The 19,664-nt window shown below is 38.7% G+C and overlaps 1 protein-coding gene and 1 long non-coding RNA gene across 5 annotated transcripts; one reads left to right on the top strand and one right to left on the bottom strand.

The window, feature by feature from the left end:
- The first annotated feature begins 1,709 nt into the window (after window positions 1-1,709).
- On the top strand, window positions 1,710-6,929 carry LOC127960228 (uncharacterized). 2 transcript variants are annotated; one of them, XR_008154350.1, is made up of 4 exons: window positions 1,710-1,865; window positions 3,510-3,670; window positions 4,773-4,979; window positions 5,055-6,929. It is a non-coding gene; the product is annotated as an uncharacterized LOC127960228 (long non-coding RNA). The 2 variants fall into 2 exon arrangements; XR_008154349.1 differs by having other exon boundaries at window positions 3,502-3,670.
- A 6,502-nt stretch (window positions 6,930-13,431) lies between these two features.
- LOC127959375 (zinc finger protein Gfi-1) lies at window positions 13,432-19,622 on the bottom strand. 3 transcript variants are annotated; one of them, XM_052558518.1, is made up of 7 exons: window positions 19,461-19,622; window positions 16,647-16,851; window positions 16,038-16,241; window positions 14,916-15,313; window positions 14,698-14,835; window positions 14,423-14,588; window positions 13,432-14,339 (listed from the first exon to the last, which is right to left on the bottom strand). In XM_052558518.1, the coding sequence occupies exons 2-7, from the start codon at window positions 16,756-16,758 to the stop codon at window positions 14,161-14,163; spliced, it is 1,197 nt and encodes a 398-aa protein (XP_052414478.1). In that variant the 5' UTR covers window positions 16,759-16,851; window positions 19,461-19,622; the 3' UTR covers window positions 13,432-14,160. The 3 variants fall into 3 exon arrangements, with proteins under 3 accessions (XP_052414478.1, XP_052414480.1, XP_052414479.1); XM_052558520.1 differs by having other exon boundaries at window positions 16,038-16,193; XM_052558519.1 differs by lacking the exon at window positions 19,461-19,622 and having other exon boundaries at window positions 16,647-17,793.
- Between the last annotated feature and the right edge of the window lie 42 nt (window positions 19,623-19,664).

The following is a 19,664-nucleotide window of genomic DNA, read 5'->3' as shown; positions in this document are numbered from 1 at the left end:
TAAAAACTGAATAATAAATATTGTGATTCATGGAAACTACTCAAGCTATAGCTATACCTCTGACCCCTGCATGAACTTTTAATATAGAAAGAGGAGGTGTCGGAGTCAGGTGAAATCAGCTAGGCCTTGATTTACTGCATCGTTGTTAACTTAACAAATTTAAGTTCAAATGAAAATATGCAGCAAATGTATTTATGCACTCAGTCTTCCAGAATGCATCAGCGTCTGTAAATTTTTATTGGTCTGAGTGTTATCAGAGTGACTAGGACCATGGGGAGGAGAGCACAACAGATCCATACAACCATACAGGTGCTTCTATTGCTGATGCCTGCTTGCCCTTTTGTAAATCGGCATTTTGATGGCAGTTACCTGTGTTGAGTTGTTCCAAATCAATATGTACAGTGTGGGAACCTTAATTGACAAGGATAGCACTGGACCCTTTTCTAAAGGAGAGACACCCCGTCTGCCTTTGATCAATACCACGTTCACCATCACGGCTGAGTCCACTTGTGTGCTTGGGTACCCTGAACCTTTATCTCTGTAGGCAACCCCCAATGGCAGAAGAGTTTGGGATGTTACATGTGAACGGGCTGTCAAAGCAATTTTGTCAGTCTGCTCATTCTCTGGTGTTTAGAGATGCTGACACACTGTGTACTGGTTCCCATGATTTTATTGAAGTGATGGAAGCTTTTAGGCGTTTTTTTTTTTTCCCTCCCTCTCTCCTTTTATCCATGAGTACATGTACAAGTGTTTTAATCTGTATTCCTAACGCTAAAAATGTCTCTGGAGCACATTGTTTTCCTGACATTTAGGTCAATAGATCTTCATTTTATTTATTTATTTATTTTTAAAAGTTAAATCAGTATAACTTATGCTGTGTAAATCTAGGTGACAAATGCTTTTTTTTTTTTTTTTTAAATTTCCAAGCTATATGATTTTGGTCGTTTGTCAAAATGTTGGGCCCAAATGTCTGACCCCAACAGACAGAAAATGTTTTTATGAAAGTCTGCTTACAAAAAAAAATACAGTATTGCTACTTCATATCTTATTATACTATTATGTTATTTTTTTGTGTGTATAAGTAATTATTATATATGATTTATATGTATATTGTTGTATATACAGTATATTATTGTATATTATTGTATTTTCTATTTATTGGAATTGTGACTTTATTTCTTGCCATTTGTTATTTTATGTCTCACAATTGCAACTTATATCTAACTTTCCTATCTCACAATATCAATATTGTAATAATACATTTTGCAGCATGATCGTATATTGCCATTCCGAGTTCATATCTTGCAATTGTTGTTTTACATGTCACAATTGAAACTTTATTTGTAGTAACTGTGACTTTCTCATAAATTCTGCTTTTGTCACAGAACAGGAGGAGACCACAAGGTGAGTGAATGGTAAATGAAGAGGTATTAATTGATTAAACTCAAGGAAGTAGAGGAGTGGAGAATCAGCAGCTGAGTAGCACATTAGCTGGTGAGATGAATCAACTAAGGGGATTCATAGATCTTTCTTATTTTGCAGGTAGGACAGCGAGGGTTCCACAGAAGACAAAGATGATCCAGAGCAAACGGCTAATCAGGTGACTCTCTTGAATTGACTTCAATATCAGACAAAGGTTGGTGAGGAGTGAAGGCGGCTTTATACTGGTCTTGATTGCTTAGTGACAGGTGCGGGGAATTAGTATTTAGGTGATTGTGATTGTGCAGACTGAGAGCTGGGATCTGACAAGACGTGTTTCCCTGACAGTACCCATGACATTCGCTGCCGCTTCTGTGTGCTTCTGGGGGCAGGTTTCTCTGGATGAAGCTGATGAAAGTCAGACAGCAGAGAGGTGTCAAGTACAGGTGCATCTCAGTTAATTACAATGTTGTGGAAAAGTTCATTTATTTCAGTAATTCAACTCAAATTGTGAAACTCTTGTATTAAATAAATGAAATGCACATAGACTGAAGTAGTTAAATTCTTTGGTTCTTTTAATTGTGATGATTTTGGCTCACATTTAACAAAAACCCACCAATTCACTGTCTCAACAAATTACAATATGGTGATATGCCAATTAGCTAATCAATTCAAAACACCTGCAAAGGTTTCCTGAGCCTTCAAAATGGTCTCTCAGTTTGGTTCACTAGGCTACACAATCATGGGGAAGATCTAACAGTCGTCCAGAAGACAATCATTGACACCCATCACAAGGATAGTAAGCCACAAACATTAATTGCCAATGAAGCTGGCTGTTCACAAAGTGCTGTATCCAAGCATATTAACAGAAAGGTGAGTGGTAGGAAAAAGTGTGGAAGAAAAAGATGCACAACCAACCAAGAGAACCGCAGCCTTATGAGGATTGTCAAGCAAAATCGATTCAAGAATTTGAGTGAACTTCACAAGGAATGGACCGAGACTGGGGTCAAGGCATCAAGAGCCAACACACACAGACGTGTCAAGGTATTTGACTACAGTTGTCGTATTTTTCTTGTTAAGCCCCTCCTGAACCACAGACAACATCAGAGGCGTCTTACCTGGGCTAAGGAGAAGAAGAACTGGACTGTTGCCCAGTGGTCCAAAGTCCTCTTTTCAGATGAGAGCAAGTTTTGTATTTCATTTGAAAACCAAGGTCATCGAGGAAGGGAAGTTGGAAGTCCAGTGTTAAGTTTCCACAGTCTGTGATTTGGGGTGAAATGTCATCTGCTGGTGTTGGTCCATTGTGATTTTTGACAACCAAAGTCACTGAACCCATTTACCAAGACATTTCAGGGCACTTCATGCTTCTTTCTGCTGACCAGCTTTTTAAGATGCTGATTTCATTTTCCAGCAGGATTTGGCACCTGCCCACACTACCAAAAGCATTAAAAGTTGATTAAATTACCATGGGGTTGGTGTGCTTGACTGGCCAGCAAACTCACCAGACCTGAACCCCATGGAGAATCTATGGGGTATTGTCAAGAGGAAAATAAGAAACAAGAGACCAAAAAATGCAGATGAGCTGAAGGCCACTGTCAAAGAAACCTGGGCTTCCATACCACCTCAGCAGTGCCACAAACTGATCTCCTCCATGCCACGCCAAATTGAGGAAGTAATTAAAGTAAAGGAGACCTTGCCAAGTATTGCGTACATGTACAGTAAATTAACATATTTCCAGAAGGCCAACAATACACTAAAAAAAAAAAAAAATTCTCCGTGTTATGAAGTATTCTAATTTGTTGGAAGTTAATTGTGGGATATTTTACATGTGAGCCAAAATCATCACAATTAAAAGAACAAAAGACTTAAACTACTTCAGTCTGTGTGCATTGATTTATTTAACCTGTTAACCAGACCCCCCCATTATGGGACTCAAACTGAAAGAGAGTTCAGTCTGGCCACGTCCAGGTGCGGGTTAACCGATAAATACACGAGTTTCAAAATTTGAGTTGAATAACTGAAATAAATGAACTTTTCCACAACATTCTAACTTATTGTTATGCACCTGTATATCGTCTCGAGGTACTCAGGATTGTTCGTCTGGACAAAATCCCTCCCAGTCCACCAGGTATTTGAGGCGGCCACCCCGATGCTGAGATTCCAGGACATGGTAGATGGAATCCTCGTCCGCGATTTTAGGAGGAAAAGGCACGTCGGGCTCATCAGGTCCTGGGGAAGAAGAAGTGACCAGGTTAGTGAAAGGTTTCAGAAGGAATACGTGAAAGTTAGGTGTGATGTGTTAGGTAGGTGGTAGGTCCAGCTGGTAAGTGACATTATTGATCTGCCTCCTGATGGTAAAGGGTCTAATGAAGCAGGGACTCAGCTTATGTCAGGGCAGCTGGAGATGAATGTCCCGCGGCAACATCCATTCCCTGTCACCTGGTTGGTAGGGCAATGCAAGTAGGCAACGGGCATTAGCTTGGGTCTAATATCTTACCCTCTTACTCTTCCTGAACCAGAAGTCAATGGCTAGGACTTCTGAGGTTATTTCATCCCAGGGAAACAAGGGAGGATGGCAGCCAAGTACACATTGGAAGGGAGTGAGACCGGTGGATTGCTGACGGAGTGAGTGCTGTGTGTAGTCGGCCCAGGGGAGGAAGTGACTTTAGCCTTGATGGTTCAGGTGGCAGTAACTGTGAAGGTACCCCCCAATGTCTTGAATCTTCCGTTTAGTCTGGCTGTTGGATTGTGGGTGATATCCAGAGATGAGACTAATGGAGAAGGCAGAAGAAGGCTCGAGACCCTTGAGATGAACTGTGGTCCATGATTGGGCACAATGTCCTCTGGGATGCCAAAGTTTCGGAATATGTGTTCTGCGGTTTGCATGGAAGTCAGTAGCCCGGGGAGTAGGATCGGTTTGCAGGCCTTCAAGAACCAGTCAACCACAGCCAGGACACAGGTGTGGGAGTCAGACCTTGGCAAGTTTGTGATAGTTTACTCTGATGTGGGACCAGGGTCGGTGAGATAGAGGTAAGGGGACCAGTTTCCCATGAGAAAGATGATGGGGTGTCTTTGAAATGGCGCAGACTTAAGCAACCCTTGATGAACTGGGAGACATCCAATCCCAACATGGATCCCAGAGGAGCCGCAGTTGATGAGGGCTTGCGCTGAAATGGAAGTATGAGGAGAAATTAATTGTATGGTCATACTAGATAAAAAAAAAAATTGAGGGTTCAACTGGATGGTACTCACCGCTGGGCGAGGTGGACGAATGGGTCAGGTGTTGAGAAGGTGACTGGTGACCCTACAATATAGAGAGACACAGAAATTGATACTTCTGTCATGCTCTACAGGTTAGATGGCATGAATTGTGATGCTTGGGTTCTGGTGCTAGAGTGGATGATGTGACTGAGGGCAGTTACAGTGGATGAACTCCTGAGAAGGCATGGAGGTGATGGGAGATGTGAATGGCCTTTAAGATGAAACTCTCAAGCCCCATGGTGTCATCATAGATTGCCATCTGCCGTCGAATGTTTGGATTCAGCACCTGCTGGAAAGTGGTGAGTAGAGCGATCTTATTCCAGCCACTTAAGGCCACAAGAGTGTGAAATTAAACAGAATAATCCCATACCAAGCCTCCTCCCTGACGAAGCCTGAACAACGGTCTTGGACAGACAGCTCTGACATGGCTTGGCCAAAGACTTCCTTGAAATGATACGTGGGCATCAATGGTTTTTGTAACATGGCTTGTTGGCATTCCAAAGGGACTCCGCCTACTGTAGGGCACGTCTTGTAAATAGGGTGATCATGAAGGTGATCTTGGATCATTCTGTGGGAAATGCTGTAGGCTGCATGTCAAAAAATAGTGAGCACTGTAACAGAAAGCCACCACAATCCATACAGAATACAGCAGGCAGGGCCATGCGACTGGCAGAGGCAGATGCAGCAGTTGTGACCGGTGCAAGTACAGCACTGACAGCATGAACAAAGTCCTCGAGTGTTAGCGGGCTTTGGGGCTGCCGGGACCTGATGAGACTGGTGTTTCCCTGACAACTTTGATTGTGACTTATTATAACTATAAATTTGCCGTTTGAACTTCATAAAAGTTACTTTATATCTCACTAACTAATTTTGTCACCATTATTTTATACCTCACAATCACAAATTTATTTCTCATAAAATCAGCTTTACACCTCACAATTGTAACTATATTTCAGTGTGACTTCTCTCTAGCACTGTAAAATTATTTCTACTTTTAAACTATGCCTCACAATTACCTTTTTATTTTTCTACTTTGAGGTTTCATATAACAAAGTGAAGTAATAAATCAAGTAAATGTGATTTGGAGGTCAGTAGCCACACCTGCCTCTTCATGCTGTTGTTGTGCAAACACATAATAGCTGGACTGTGTGGAAAGCAGGTTGGAAAAACTCAGTTGATTTGAGCAGATCAGGTACCGGTTGTGATCATTAATGATTTAGCATACACCAGCGGGAAAATGAGCAGGGGCCAGTCTCATCTACCCCTGCAACCCAGATCTTTGTTTTTGTAATGCTTTCTTGCAGATTGCCTTTTACATTGAAAATAATTAAAAGGAGTCTATATTTTGCAAACTAAAGATTCATTTATCTCTTTGAAATATTTACTGTGGGACAAATTAACTTTACAGTGATATGTGTAGCAGCTGCATATTTTCACAGTTGTATAAAGGTAGAGTCAGAAATAATGATTGCTCTTTATAACCGTTGAACTTAGTAACATGGACACTTCAATTCAATGGAATGTATTACTTTTTTGTAACATGGCATTGGCTCTTGTCTATACTGTGTATAATTTTCCCTTTTCTGTTGGCTGTGGGCCATTATTATTTAATGCGATCAGACCAAGTGAGATTTATTTACCAAAGATCATGTTTGACAAAAGGGAGATAATACATTTTTATATCAAGTGACCGGTACCCAAATGTATGATTGTTTGTTTAGTTTTTTTCTCTCAGAGCTTGCTCTTTTGTTACTTTCACACTTCACATCCCATCAGAGAGTCAATACCAACCACATTCACAGAACAGCAGAAAAACATCACAGCTGTTCCCACATACACCACTACATGAGACAGCTTTTTATCTCTAGTGCTTTTAAACAGTGTAGGAACATATCACCACGTCTGAGTTAGCGAGCAAACGATTTGGTGTATTTGTGGGTCTAGTGTCAGAATGTGTAGGAGGCCGTGTGAGCGCGTGTGCGTGCTGGACCTTAGGGACTTTGTAAGTACTTACCAGCTCACTGCAGACTGCCTGATCTGTTGAGAAGCAGTGCAGTGGTTTGATGGTGCTGCAGAGTGACACATGACTACACAGACCCCGAACAGACATTAGCACAGGCTTCAGCAAACCTACATCTGAGCCTCAAATCATTCATTAAATCAAAACATCAAAAGGAACTTTACTTGAATGCCTCAACATTAATTTTTTATTATTACTGAGAATAAATCTTTTGTCATTTTTCTCACCACCACCGTCTCCTGTCTCTCTCTCTCTCCCTCTCTGTCTCTACATATCAGCTTGCTGCATTCTTTTCTCCTTTTCTAGTTTGATACATCCTTTTGCTTGGCTTGGTTTTTTGTGAAATGGATCTTATGAATTTTTCAGAGAGGTTCATTGCTTTAGTCAGGCCTGGTTAAGTGCAGGATTGTATCAGTTTGCAACCTTTTAGGCTGTAACTGCACTCTTTCGAAAATCATGTTGTAGAGGAGAGATTTAAGCTTATTGACATTGATGGATGACTACTAATGATATTCTATTGTTATGAACTTTAATATATACTGAAACATTTCTTTAAAGAACTCTTTATTTTTTCTTTCTTGAATTGTGGACAGGGAAATGCAGGGTGAGGAAATGCAAGGACTGTTAAATAAAATATACTTTTAATACTACTGGAACTGTGCAGCTTGGACCTGTATGTCACATTGTATTTGTTTCTGACCGGAGAGTTTCTTTTTGTTCAATCTTTTACTAGCATGAATCCTTTTAGTGCTTTTTTCAGGATTCATGTGCTAGATTAATCTTTAACTGGTGATGAAACAGATCTATACTGATGTACTCCAGCTAAAGAAAATTTAGCAGGATGAATAAGATATAATGTCATGGAAATTTGACGTACTGATGGTGGAAGTGGAAGTAGATTTCTGGGAAATGTCAAATGTTTTTTAAAGGTATGCTTTCCATTCGTATTTAGTCTCGATCACATCTCAACATATCTTCCTATGTTTTCATAATCCGTAAGTGAAACTGTCTGATTGGAATTCTGAACGTTTATTACATATATGCTTTTACACATAATACTGATTGTGCAGTGTACGGAGCTTTATTGATTATCGTGGAACTTTAGTTAGAGTGACAGCTTTTAATGATAAGGGAGTTTGTAAATGTGATACTAATTTAATACAACAATTCAATAAACAAGAGGCTATTAAGTGACTTACATTGTTTGAATGTAACACTATTGCCTAATTTTGCTCTATTTTGTCATTGAAAATAATTTCAAACAAAGTCACAGCAAAGACCCCTTCCACAATAAGATGGGTTTTGCTGTATACACATAGCCTTAATTTTGTATCGGAGGCATTGTAGGCATTTCGTCCAAATGGATCCAGCATTTAGGGAGAGTGAAACCGATATTTTTTTTAAACCGGGTCCCAGAATGGAGAAATCTGAAAACGCTGACCTTGCGTTTTCGTGTGGACAGTGAATCCGTATATTTTCTGAAACAATGACGTCATCCGCCCACGTCTCGCCCCTAGTCAGACACAACGTCATGTAGCCTAACAGAAATGAAAACACGAACAAACACTGAACGATTGTCTTATTTATCAACATTCACACAGAATAATAAAGTATTTTTCTATGTTTTTTTGTATACCGCGCACAAGGTTTATACAGTCCAAAGTCTTATTCTCCGTTTTTAGTGTATCTCTGTGGGAGAATTTGTGGGCAAATTTTCTCACTGGAAAAATGTACAGTGCCACATACTGGTCTGGCATGTATACTACATCATTTTGTGTCAGTTTTGTGGTTTCACGTAGATGCAGATCTTTCTTTAAACGAGAAAAAAAAGGATCGTACAGGGAAAGCTCTGGCTTCCTATGGACGTAGCCTAAGCCACCTTGCATCTCCATTCCAACACAGCATTGTTTCATTTATGAATGAACATCCATTTTTAAATGAATCTTGTGAGTCAATGATTAAATTACCCATACATAAAGACGGTCACTTGCTTCATTCCTGAATGAATCAGCCGTTTGAACCTAATGGCAGTTTTAGTTTCATTGTTATAGTACATCTTTTCAGTTATTTAAATCATTTAATGTTTCTATATTCACATTTTTATATTTAAAACATTAATCTCAACATTCATTTATTAATTTGATTGCACTCATGCTGCCTCTGAGCCTCATTAAACATCTGAAAATACATCTACAAGCCACTTTTGAGTTCTTCTGTGCCACCTGTAGTACAAATTAATTTAGATAATTTTTTCATTTGATCAGTAAATTATTCTAAGCTTATAACTTAAAAAGCCTATAAATATTTTTTTTTTCATTTGACATGAAAGATACTTTTGACATTATAAAGTTTCTAAAAAATTCTACATTTCTTTGTAAATCTATGAGTCAAATATCAGTCTGTAATGAGAAGGCTAATTTTAATCAGAATTTTTGATTATTGATTAGAAGGTGCTCCTGAAGTTTTTGACTGCTTCTAAAATTTTTAACAAGAAGTGCTCTTTAAAAAGTATAGTAAGCATAGAATCTTGCCTTTGTGTCTCCTTTTGAGCGACAGCCATAGCATAAAAATAGTGGCAGTGATATGTAATGCTAAATGAAGCAGATAAACATGTCTTTAAATGAGCAGCGACCTACTGCACCCACCTCTCAGCAGCTGGTGGGGGCTCTCTATGCGACTGCGTGCTGTGCAGGGGTTGGTGGGCCCCTCTGCGAGATAACTAATGGAAAAGCTTTCAGGGCCTTAAACCTGAAGGAAACGTCAGCTCACATTTGGCCGCTCACCCAGGTCTAATGTCTCTCAACTATGGCAATCACTTCTGGTCTTACCCATTTTTACTAAAACCCACACACTTAGCTTTTCCCTGTTACACTGTCTCGCACACACATACTTCAACCCTACAGACTCTTCAGAGTTACTGACTTTAGTGCGTGCCAGGACTCAGGAGACTTACCTTGTTAAACAGTCCTGAAAACAACAAGGACTTCAAAACAAAAGTGTGTGGTGTTTGGGCAGTAAAAGCGTGGTACTCAGGCTCAGCTGGGACATCCCAGAGCAGACTGGAAAAATGCTCCCTGTTCCCCTGGGTCTGTACTGAGGTGTCATGTCAAGCTGGAATAGGATGAATAGGAGCAGACAGACACTTTACACTGATGGCCTCACACAATGTAACCTGATGCAGAATTGAAGGCAAATCAGACTTTGCTATTTAAATTACTTTTTAGTTCATAGAAGCAGTTGTTTTATTTACTGTGTCATTTTTTCACACAAAGTAAATAATAGAGTTAATATATACTGTTATAAAAGTTGTTAGCATTGCACAGAATTTTCAAAAAAAAGATATTTTAATTTGGTTTTACTGATGGGAATTTTGTAGTTTTGAGATTTTATATACATAACATTCAAATACAAAATGCCATACATACAAATACATATTTTTCCCGTTGAGATTTCTAGTAAAACATTCTTATTTTAAGTATTTTCATCTAATATAATTCTTAAAACCTGTGCAAATTGTTTTTAGTGTGATGATCTGTCATCTGTGCCAAGCAAATTCCCTGTTATGTCTCTCTCTCTCTCTCTCTCTCTCTCTCTCTCTCTCTCTCTCGCTCTCTTCTATCTACCTTTCTTTCTAAAATCATGAATAATTTGTATCCTCACCCTACTGCCTGATGACAGCTGTGCAGTTGTCTTGCAGTCTATTTTTCAGATCAAGTAAATAATGAATAAAGCTCCACAACAAAAGAACACAGTATCTGAGCCCTGTCTCCTTCCACTGCTATCCCATCACAGGGGTACAGAAACCCTGCATTTCTTCTGTCATTCTGTTCATCTGGCTGAGTGAGGGACTGCTGAGTAATTCATCTTTGATAAAACCAAACTATGTTTCACAATTGATCTATTCAGTACTTACCTATTTGGGCTTAATTGCTTTCATGGTACTTCTGCTTTAAAAAATTAAAAAATAAAATTATACAACACACATCATAACCAATCCACTCATCTTTTCTATTTTAAGTGTGTGTGGTTTTCAGGCTCTTTTTTTCAAATATGTTTATCACAGTATTCAAGTCGTGATTGGCAGTTTGGAGCACTCCTAGGATTTAGTCCTTAATATTGTCTGGTATTGTCACTTGGGAAATGTTTGTCTATCATGAAACATGTTTTAAGAACATAGGCCCACTTTTGATTATTTTATCCTTTTGTTTTGGTCGTGCACTTGCTCTTTTTTATTTCTTTTTCTTTTTTTTTTTTTTACTTATTTGTTATTACTTTTTAATGTTTTTTCCTCCTAATTTTTACTTCATTTTTTTTATGTATGTATATTTCTTAGATTTATATTATTGTGTCGTGTACATAAATTCAACCAGATGGTAATAAAACGGCACTGTGATGCACATACATTGTGTTGTATTTGCTCAGAAGTTCTAGTTTGACCCTCATATCATTCTAAACCTCTTTGACTTACTTTCTTCTGTGGAAATCTAAAATTGAAAGTCAGTGGCACTGGCAACCAAAACGGTTTGGTTCATCAAAATATCTACTTTTGTGTTTTGCAAAAAAAAAAAAAAAAAGGCATGTTTGGAATGACATGAGGGTGAGTAAACAATGAGATAATTATTTTGGGGGTGAACTGTCACTTTAAGGTATAGAATTGTCCTGAATGCTGATTCTTAAAAAAATACTGGGTCACTCCTCTAAAACCTGAGTGAAACTTAAGTTATCTTCCATATCTTATTTGTAACCTAATTTTAGATAACCCTAAGCATGAAATAGCCATGTATTTATACTTCCAATAAACCACCATGTAAATATTCCCATAACTCGTTATACCTGTGTTTTAAATAATTAGACAGATTATTGCAACCTTTATGTTTTGTTTGGTTAGTGTAGGTCTCTATGTGTTCGTATGCCAAAGACTGAAGTGCTCTGATTACTCGCCCACTGAAATTGATTGGGCTCTTTCCAGGACTTCTTCTATTCATATTTGATATGCCTGGAGGCTGTGGGGCTCCCTGAAATCTGGCCTAGCCTAATGGTCCACTTGAAGCTTGCACTTTCCCTCTGAGTGAACTGCAGAGGTTTAAAACTGTGGTGGATCCTGACCTACCTTAAGGCAGTGCAATCCCAGCAGCACCCTGGACCACATCCACTCTGTTCTTACACACCACTCTAATGTTCTCCAACAGGGATTTTAAATGACGGATATGACTATAGAGTGATTCTGACAATCATGAATGTTATCAGCTGTTGATAAAGTCAAGAAAGAAGGAGCAGATTACATTCCAAATATTGTCCTTAATAATTCGGGCATGTTCGATTTTCCAAACAGCAGCAGGACATGTAAATCCCACAGCTGTTGTTTCCTGCAGTCAAATCTTCAGTGTTTTAAAATATTAAGCATTTTCGCGGGCATAAATGCAGTAGGTAAGATTTGAGTCATGAAAAGTCAGTGATTTCAATGAATGTAGTAGTGCTTCGTGTTGTTTGATTGTGTCTTCCTATTCAAAAACGTGTGCGTTCAACAAATAATTTCATTTCGAAACTAAATGTTTAGGGTACTTTTGTAAAATGGGGAATTATTTTTATTATTATAATTTTATCCGGCGTATATGGGCGGTTGCGTTTTTGCTAACAGATTTTAGAGCGTACATTATTTACCTTCACTGTGCCAGATCCCCAGAAAAGTTGACGTTATATCCTGGGGCCGTTTAGACTGGAGGGAAGCAGAACACACTGACCCGCCCTATTGTTCCGCGGGATTGAACTGTTTCTGCTGAACAAACTCCCTGTATTTACACTCAGTTTGGTTAACAGGAGAAATCCACGAGTGTTTAGAGTGTAAATAAAAGGGGATAATTATTTCCATGGTCAGATAAGGCAGAAAAACAAATAGACGTTCGATTTGAGGACACCTGCATCTGATTTCTAAAAAGAGGTAAAGGCTAGGCCTACCTATAATACAATTTCGATAAAAATAAAAATGTAAGGTTTTTGCAAGATTTATTCGGTTTTTGATGACTAATTGATATGTGCTAGTAATTCATAATTTCTGCAGGTAATTATGAATTAAAATATAAAATAAACCAGATAAATTGTATAGGCTATATATAGTGTTCAATAAATCTCACATTTATCGAGCTGTGCAATAAATCGTTGGAAAGTTGACAATCAGTTGACAACCAAATGGACAAATAAATATTCAAAACATTAAGATCTTTGGTCTTTTTTATTAACAATACGAACATAAATTATTCTTGGTTTTCAATTAATCTGTTTTGTGTCTTATCTCCTCTCAGCTTTCAGTGAATTAGTAGGCTGAGATGTTATTTTATTTAAAGACATAAGTAGATCAATCCTCTTTATTTTTCCACATGTTTCTCTTCCCTTTCATTTCTAATATGAAATAATTATTGACTTTCAATTAACCTATTTCTTGGTCTCTCCAATATAAAATAACGCACTGATTGCGGAACACATTTGGAATTCCCCATAGCTGTTTCCTGTTTCGAATAAATCATTTTCTTTTAAACGTAATGAAATACCCAACTGAATTCTTAAAATAATGATATGCTTTCATTTACAATCATGAAATGAAAAAGCCTATGCTTAGCTCCAAATAGCCTAAGTTATTCGTTGTGCACTATACAGAGATTTGATAAATCTGTATGAAACAGGCTATACAAACTTTGATAATTACACAAACAAATAAAAAATACACACGAAATATCTCTCCGTAAAATTCTTTATTCCAATAAATAGTGTAAATGATATAAAACAAATTTAATTTAAATTAATTTATCGATTTAATACATTTTAAAAGACAGTTGAGTTCTTACATAGCCTATTTGTTTATTGCGTTGAAGAAAACGAACCTAATAGAAAAAAAAAAAAAAAAAACATGATGAATGGAAAAACTTCGGCGAGTTGCCAAATCATTTAAGTTGCGCTATAGTACACAAACAACTCTTTTATTGATGAAATCTCGCAGTCTATTGTAGTGCTTGTTTTGCCAGCATTCCCTTCGCAGCGTTGAAAACAAAGTGACATTCTTTTGAGATGCGCTGATTTTTGTCTCCTTCAGCTGATATTTTGGGTGATACAGTGTCCTTTCTAGCGGCGGTTATATTTCGTCGCTAATTATTTTGGTGATAATATTTTGGGTTCAGACACGATGCCTGGCATGTCTCTGCAGCGGGCTATTGATCTGGATCAAGATACCCTGTGATATACCCTGCAGAACATCACCATGAAAGCTACCAGACCTGCTGGCCTGCTGCTGACTCGTAGGCAAATCTCACAAAGCATAAACAGCTCTACAACTAATGTAAACGCTATTAGTTGCCTACTCTAAAACACTGATTTAATGAATGAGCATTTGTAGCTTGTTACGTTAAAAAAGACTATTAAAGTCCCGATGGGTTGTTCAATAGTGTTTGGTAAAGTCCTGAAGTGTTCCCTCACTTCAATCCGTGTTGTGTTTCCTTGTGTCTTCTTAAATCGACCTTGCGCTGGAACCCTTTGCCGCAGAGGTCACATCCAAACGGTTTGAATCCGGTGTGTTTTCGACTGTGTGTTATCAGATTGGAGCTCTGACTGAAAGCTTTCCCACACACCTGACATTTGTGTGGCTTCTCCCCTGAGAGAGAAAACCCATACGTCAGCGTTTCTATCCAAAGTTCTGTTTCTATAGATACAGTTCTTTCCATGTATTTCGCTTACCTGTGTGGATGAATGTGTGTTTCTTCATATCTGACTTCTGGTGGAATCTCTTTCCGCAGTACTGGCACGGATAGGGCCGTGTATCGGAGTGTATGAGGAGGTGAGTGGACAAAGTGGATGATCTTTTAAAACTTTTCCCACAGATTTTGCAATCAAAGCTTCTTTCCTGTGGGATGAAAGGTGTATTTTTTAAAAAAAATTAATTTTTTTTTTTTTGGCATCCAATCCATTTAATTTAATGTTTGCTAAAACATAACTCGAGTGGCCTACTCTACCTGTGAGTGAACAGCTCTGTGTTGTTCCAGACTGACTGCGTGTCCAAACGTTTTCCCGCAGATGTCGCAAGCGAAAGGTCTTGTTCCACTATGCGACCTCCGGACGTGAACTTCCAAGCCATGTGGAGTAGAAAACACCTGTGGAACGGAGAGGGCAATATTTATTGGCCTAATCGTGATTTATAAAAATCCGAGCGAGCTATTTTGCGCTACATTACCTTGCTGCATTTGATACATTTGTATGCGCCATTCAGCAGGAGACGACTGCACATCACATCAGAGCTGGCTTTCACCTCCGTGCCCTTTGCCAGTGTGTTGCTGTCATCATAAAGTCCAGAGGCAGTGGCGCGCTCGAATAGTGTGGCAGTGGAACTATAACTGTTGTAAATGCTAGCGCCAGATCCTCTTTCAGTGAAAAGAGAGGACTCGACCACGCGGTCTTTGTAATAGTCTGGAGGAGCAGGGCGCTCGAGATCCAGAGAGGGGTGATGGTTGAAAGTATGCTGGACCAGCTGTCGGATTTCACATCCAGAGTACCTGCTCCACGCGTAAGGTCTGAAGGGGACGGCGAAGGGCTGGGTTTCCTCAGCGGAGGGAGAAAAGGACTTTTCTGACTCTGTTAAAGAGACAAAATCGATCATTTAATGATTTCCGTGTATTAAATAAATCAGTTTGGGGTTTTACAGTGACTTAGCCTACATAGGGCTAGCTTTGTAGCCAAGGGTCGAATTGTTTTAAACAATTTTACTTAATAGGCTAAAGGTTCCGTACAATTTGTGCCAAAATCTGTTCATTTGGCAAATATCTTAAATAACTTTCGAACAAAAGCAATTAGCTTACTCATTTTTTTTATATATTTGATCCAAAATGAACTAATCAAGCAGGCTATTATGGTCGCTGCCTCATGCAAATTTTCACCGAAAATTGTACATGTTTTGGTAGAAAACAAAGCTTTTAAAAATAGGTTGGGAAGTATATTCATATTTAAATAAATAAATAAATAAAGCTTTAGTCGTATAACAGCCTCCATCTGAGTGAGTGAGTGAAGTGAGTGAAGTGACATTCAGCCAAGTATGGTGACCCATACTCAGAATTTGTGCTCTGCATTTAACCCATCCGAAATGCACGCACACAGAGCAGTGAACACACACACACACACTGTGAGCACACACCCGGAGCAGTGGGCAGCCATTTATGCTGCGGCGCCCGGGGAGCAGTTGGGGGTTCGATGCCTTGCTCAAGGGCACCTAAGTCGTGGTATTGAAGAGCTTCAGATGTCATAAATATCTGATGAGCTTCAGATGTCATAAATATGCCTACGTCAATAAATATGTCCATACCAGGTGATGCTGATGGTGATGGAGGTCGCCAAAAGTCTTCGTAATCTGAGGAGGGGTCGCACACGCTTCCCCCACAGCTGAGAGGAGACTTGGAAGAAAGATCCGCGTGATCCACCACCAGGTGAGAGTCCGGTGAACACGCGCCCTCGGTGTCGCCTGTCAGGGCATCCGGACAGCACTCTGACTCGTCTGAAGTTTTGCTTTCTGTTTATAACATTTCATTTTTTTTTTCGTCAAAACCACAACTGTATAAAATATTTATCCCACAATTGTTCACGAGCATCTAATGTACCACGAACGGCTCATTGTGCCAACCAAAATCTAGAATCTAGAGTTTCCCCCACACAAATGTAAAAATACGCCCGCTAATTTACAGCTCTTTCTTTCTTTGACAAGCATGCTGTCTTTCATCTATTAAGAATCTGAAAAATAGTGATTTTAAAGGGAAACATGTCATAATAAAAGGGTTAGGGTTATGATTAAATGGCTAGACAACGTTGTTTTATTTTGAATAAATAGGTAGGCTATAAACTTTCTGTTTGAACATTTGGATTCATTCTGCATTCTTATCTACTACACTATCAATAAATCGATATCATTTTGACATACCTGCACATATATGAGCTAAAATAGTATCAAGTCTTTTGTGGTCATCCTCCAAAGATCGTGGTTGGTGGTAGCTGTGGGCTTTTTTGCTCTTCACCAAGAAAGACCTAGGCATTGTGTCTCCTCTGGTTCCTTCCTGCTATGTCCTCAGTCATTAGTGAAGATCAGGCAATCTGTCAGATCCACGGATGCGGCGGCTTTTTTATCTCTGAAAAGATTTGAAGACCATTGGTTGAGCAGCGCGTCTGTAGTGAGGAGCATGCGTAAAGCAGTTCTCTCGTCTGCCAGGTGTTATGAAGACAGGTGCTTTTAAGGAACAACTACCAAGCCTTAGGCCTGTGATTGGTCCGCCTCTCTGCGAGAGGACAGACAGGTCCGGGGGGAACCGTGGCTATCAGGATAAGTGATACAGTGTTTTATCAATGTGTTACTCAATCCCTAGCTGCAGGGGGAGAGGAAACGCGGAGACGGCAACCCAGCCTGTGCCTGTTCACTCTATTGACTCATGATTTGTGCAGTTATTAAATAGGCTACTGGCTGGTAAAAAAAATAAATAACAATAATAATAATTGTTTAGGCTACTTCCGAAAGCAGCCTAAAAGTTTTGCTTACTTTTTGCTTATTTTGTTTTGTTAACACAAAAAGGATGCAATTGATAAATTATTTTTTTTTTTTTTTGTTTAATTATGCGTAATATATTTTAAAAATGAATATGTTTAAATGTGTAAATGCTAACATAACTTATTTATTAGCCTAAATGCAGCATATGCACATAAACAAAAATCAAACATAGCCTAAGCTAGTGTATTTTTAAATGTATTTTCGTTTGCTGCATTCGAAAATGCACATTTTGAAAAAAAAAATAAAAAAAATAAAAATAATTGCTGTTCTAATTAAATTAGAAATTTAATTTTGTATTAATTCTTTAGCCTAATTCTATATTTTTACATTTTAGTTTCAGATTAGGCTGTGTGTCAACTTTTTATCGTCACCACACCCCCTCACAATTCCATTACAAAAGTGTCATATGACAGTCTGAACATCATAATGACACATTACTCTTCAAAGAAAGCTGTCCTCTCTTAACAACGTTTTTATACCTTTGTCCATAATAGATAGTTATTGATCGTAGATAGTCAACCCTGTTATGATTTTGTAAAGAAAACAATAAAAAAAAAAAATTAAACTGACATTTGTAGAAATATCAACATCATATTTTCTTGACCTTGAGCGCAAGGCGAAAAAATGGCCATATGAACAATAAAACTCGCCGTCAAGACAGTTTTGAAGACATGTCATTAAATTTGAGATGGCTCAATGTAATCCATTTCTGAAGTAACATTTTTAATGAAAAATGCGATTTTAAATTATTATTCACATTTTCAAAATGCAACATAAAACATTTTGTAGAATGGCATTTTTATTACCGAAGTTAAACATTTTAACATGTTGCTCTTGATTTCTATCATTGACTATAGGTTGATTAAGCTGGCTTTATCAAAGTGATAAGGTAAAACTTGGTTTTTATAGCCTCGGAATAATGCTGTCCACACGGCAGCGGGGTCACGGTGTTCTCGAGTTTCGTGGCTGCTCAGTGAACAGAGCTGCCTTGTTCAGAGTGGACGCTGGTGATCTGTCGTGGACACAACAGGGACACGCATTCAGCTCGTGCGGCAGACAATCAGTGGGAGCCCATACAGCCCGTCCATCAGTCTGCGTCTCATTGCCTTTGACTCGTGACAGCCGCCCGTCTCCCAAATGAATCGCTTCACTTCACTTACATAGAGCGCAATGCTACTGCAGTCTATCTTATTGAGGAAAAAAAAAGATGTAAAATGATGTGGGCAAACCTTTAGACTATTGCTTCAACTTGTCATATGGACAGTTTTCGATCTCTTTTTGACCAGTCTGCATGGATTTATGCAATCTGTAATCACACAGTCCAGGATCTGCAGAAGAGTGTGAGTAGCCCAGGAAATCAAAGTGCAATGTGCCCTCCGTCGATTAGACATGCCACCGCAGGGCATCCGGAAGACGGTCACAGGATACCGATAATGTAAGGACACTATAGGCAATATCTTGACTGTCGCTCAAACATTATCTCACTTTTGCTGTGCTTCATCACGAAAATCATATTGGCTGTTGCATAGTCTTTATACAGTTAGGTTATCGCCTATTTATCCTAAATAAAGAAAATGACAGAAACCTAAAACTATTTACAGAACACTGTAATAACTGGAAAAATAACTGAATCTCAGCACCAAATACTTTTGTCGTAACCAGAATCGCGTCACTGTAACGATCCATAAAGCAACTCTCAGAATAAAATGTAGAAAGTAAAGGGAAAAAAATCCTGAGCCTTGTTGCTTCTTTTTTATTCTGAATATAAATTTCAATAAACACTACTAAAACAGAGTGCATATTTAATAGCCTATTTATAAACACAGACTAGAGAAAAGATTAGGCTACTTCTCCGAACACCCGAAAACGTTATACCAAAACAACGCGGATGTTTTCTTTAATATTTATGTAGCATACGTTCTAACTGACAAACTTGTCATCAACGAAATACCAAACGCTGCAAATCTAATTTACACGTTTACATTTGCACTGATAAAACAGTGCTGAGATGAGTCAATGAGTTTTATTAACGTTAAATTCGTAGGTGCTACAGTATGAAACTCCATGCGTAACTGGAAACGCGCGAACTGTGATTTTACTCTCAGCGAAACCTTGATTTAAGAATTATGTTTTATACATATCAATCATTTTATATTTGACAAGTGCTCATTTGACATCAGGAATTGCAGGGCTTACCTGGTCACACTATTCGCTGTAGGATGAATTGAGTGTGGTCGCGGTGTTTTAGTTTAAGTCAAAGAGCGCGCAGCCCATCTCATCTCAAGGGTTTTTTAAGTGTAAGAGCATAGACAAAAAGCTTCCTGAACGTTATTTGCGACACATCTCAATAGTAATCCGGTAAAAGGAGGGCTGTACCCTCAGCAGCTGTTTATTTGAACG

This window comes from Carassius gibelio, chromosome B6 (genome assembly GCF_023724105.1).
Source record: "Carassius gibelio isolate Cgi1373 ecotype wild population from Czech Republic chromosome B6, carGib1.2-hapl.c, whole genome shotgun sequence".
Classification (NCBI taxonomy): Eukaryota; Metazoa; Chordata; class Actinopteri; order Cypriniformes; family Cyprinidae; genus Carassius; species Carassius gibelio.
This window is presented reverse-complemented; position numbering and strand designations above follow the sequence as displayed.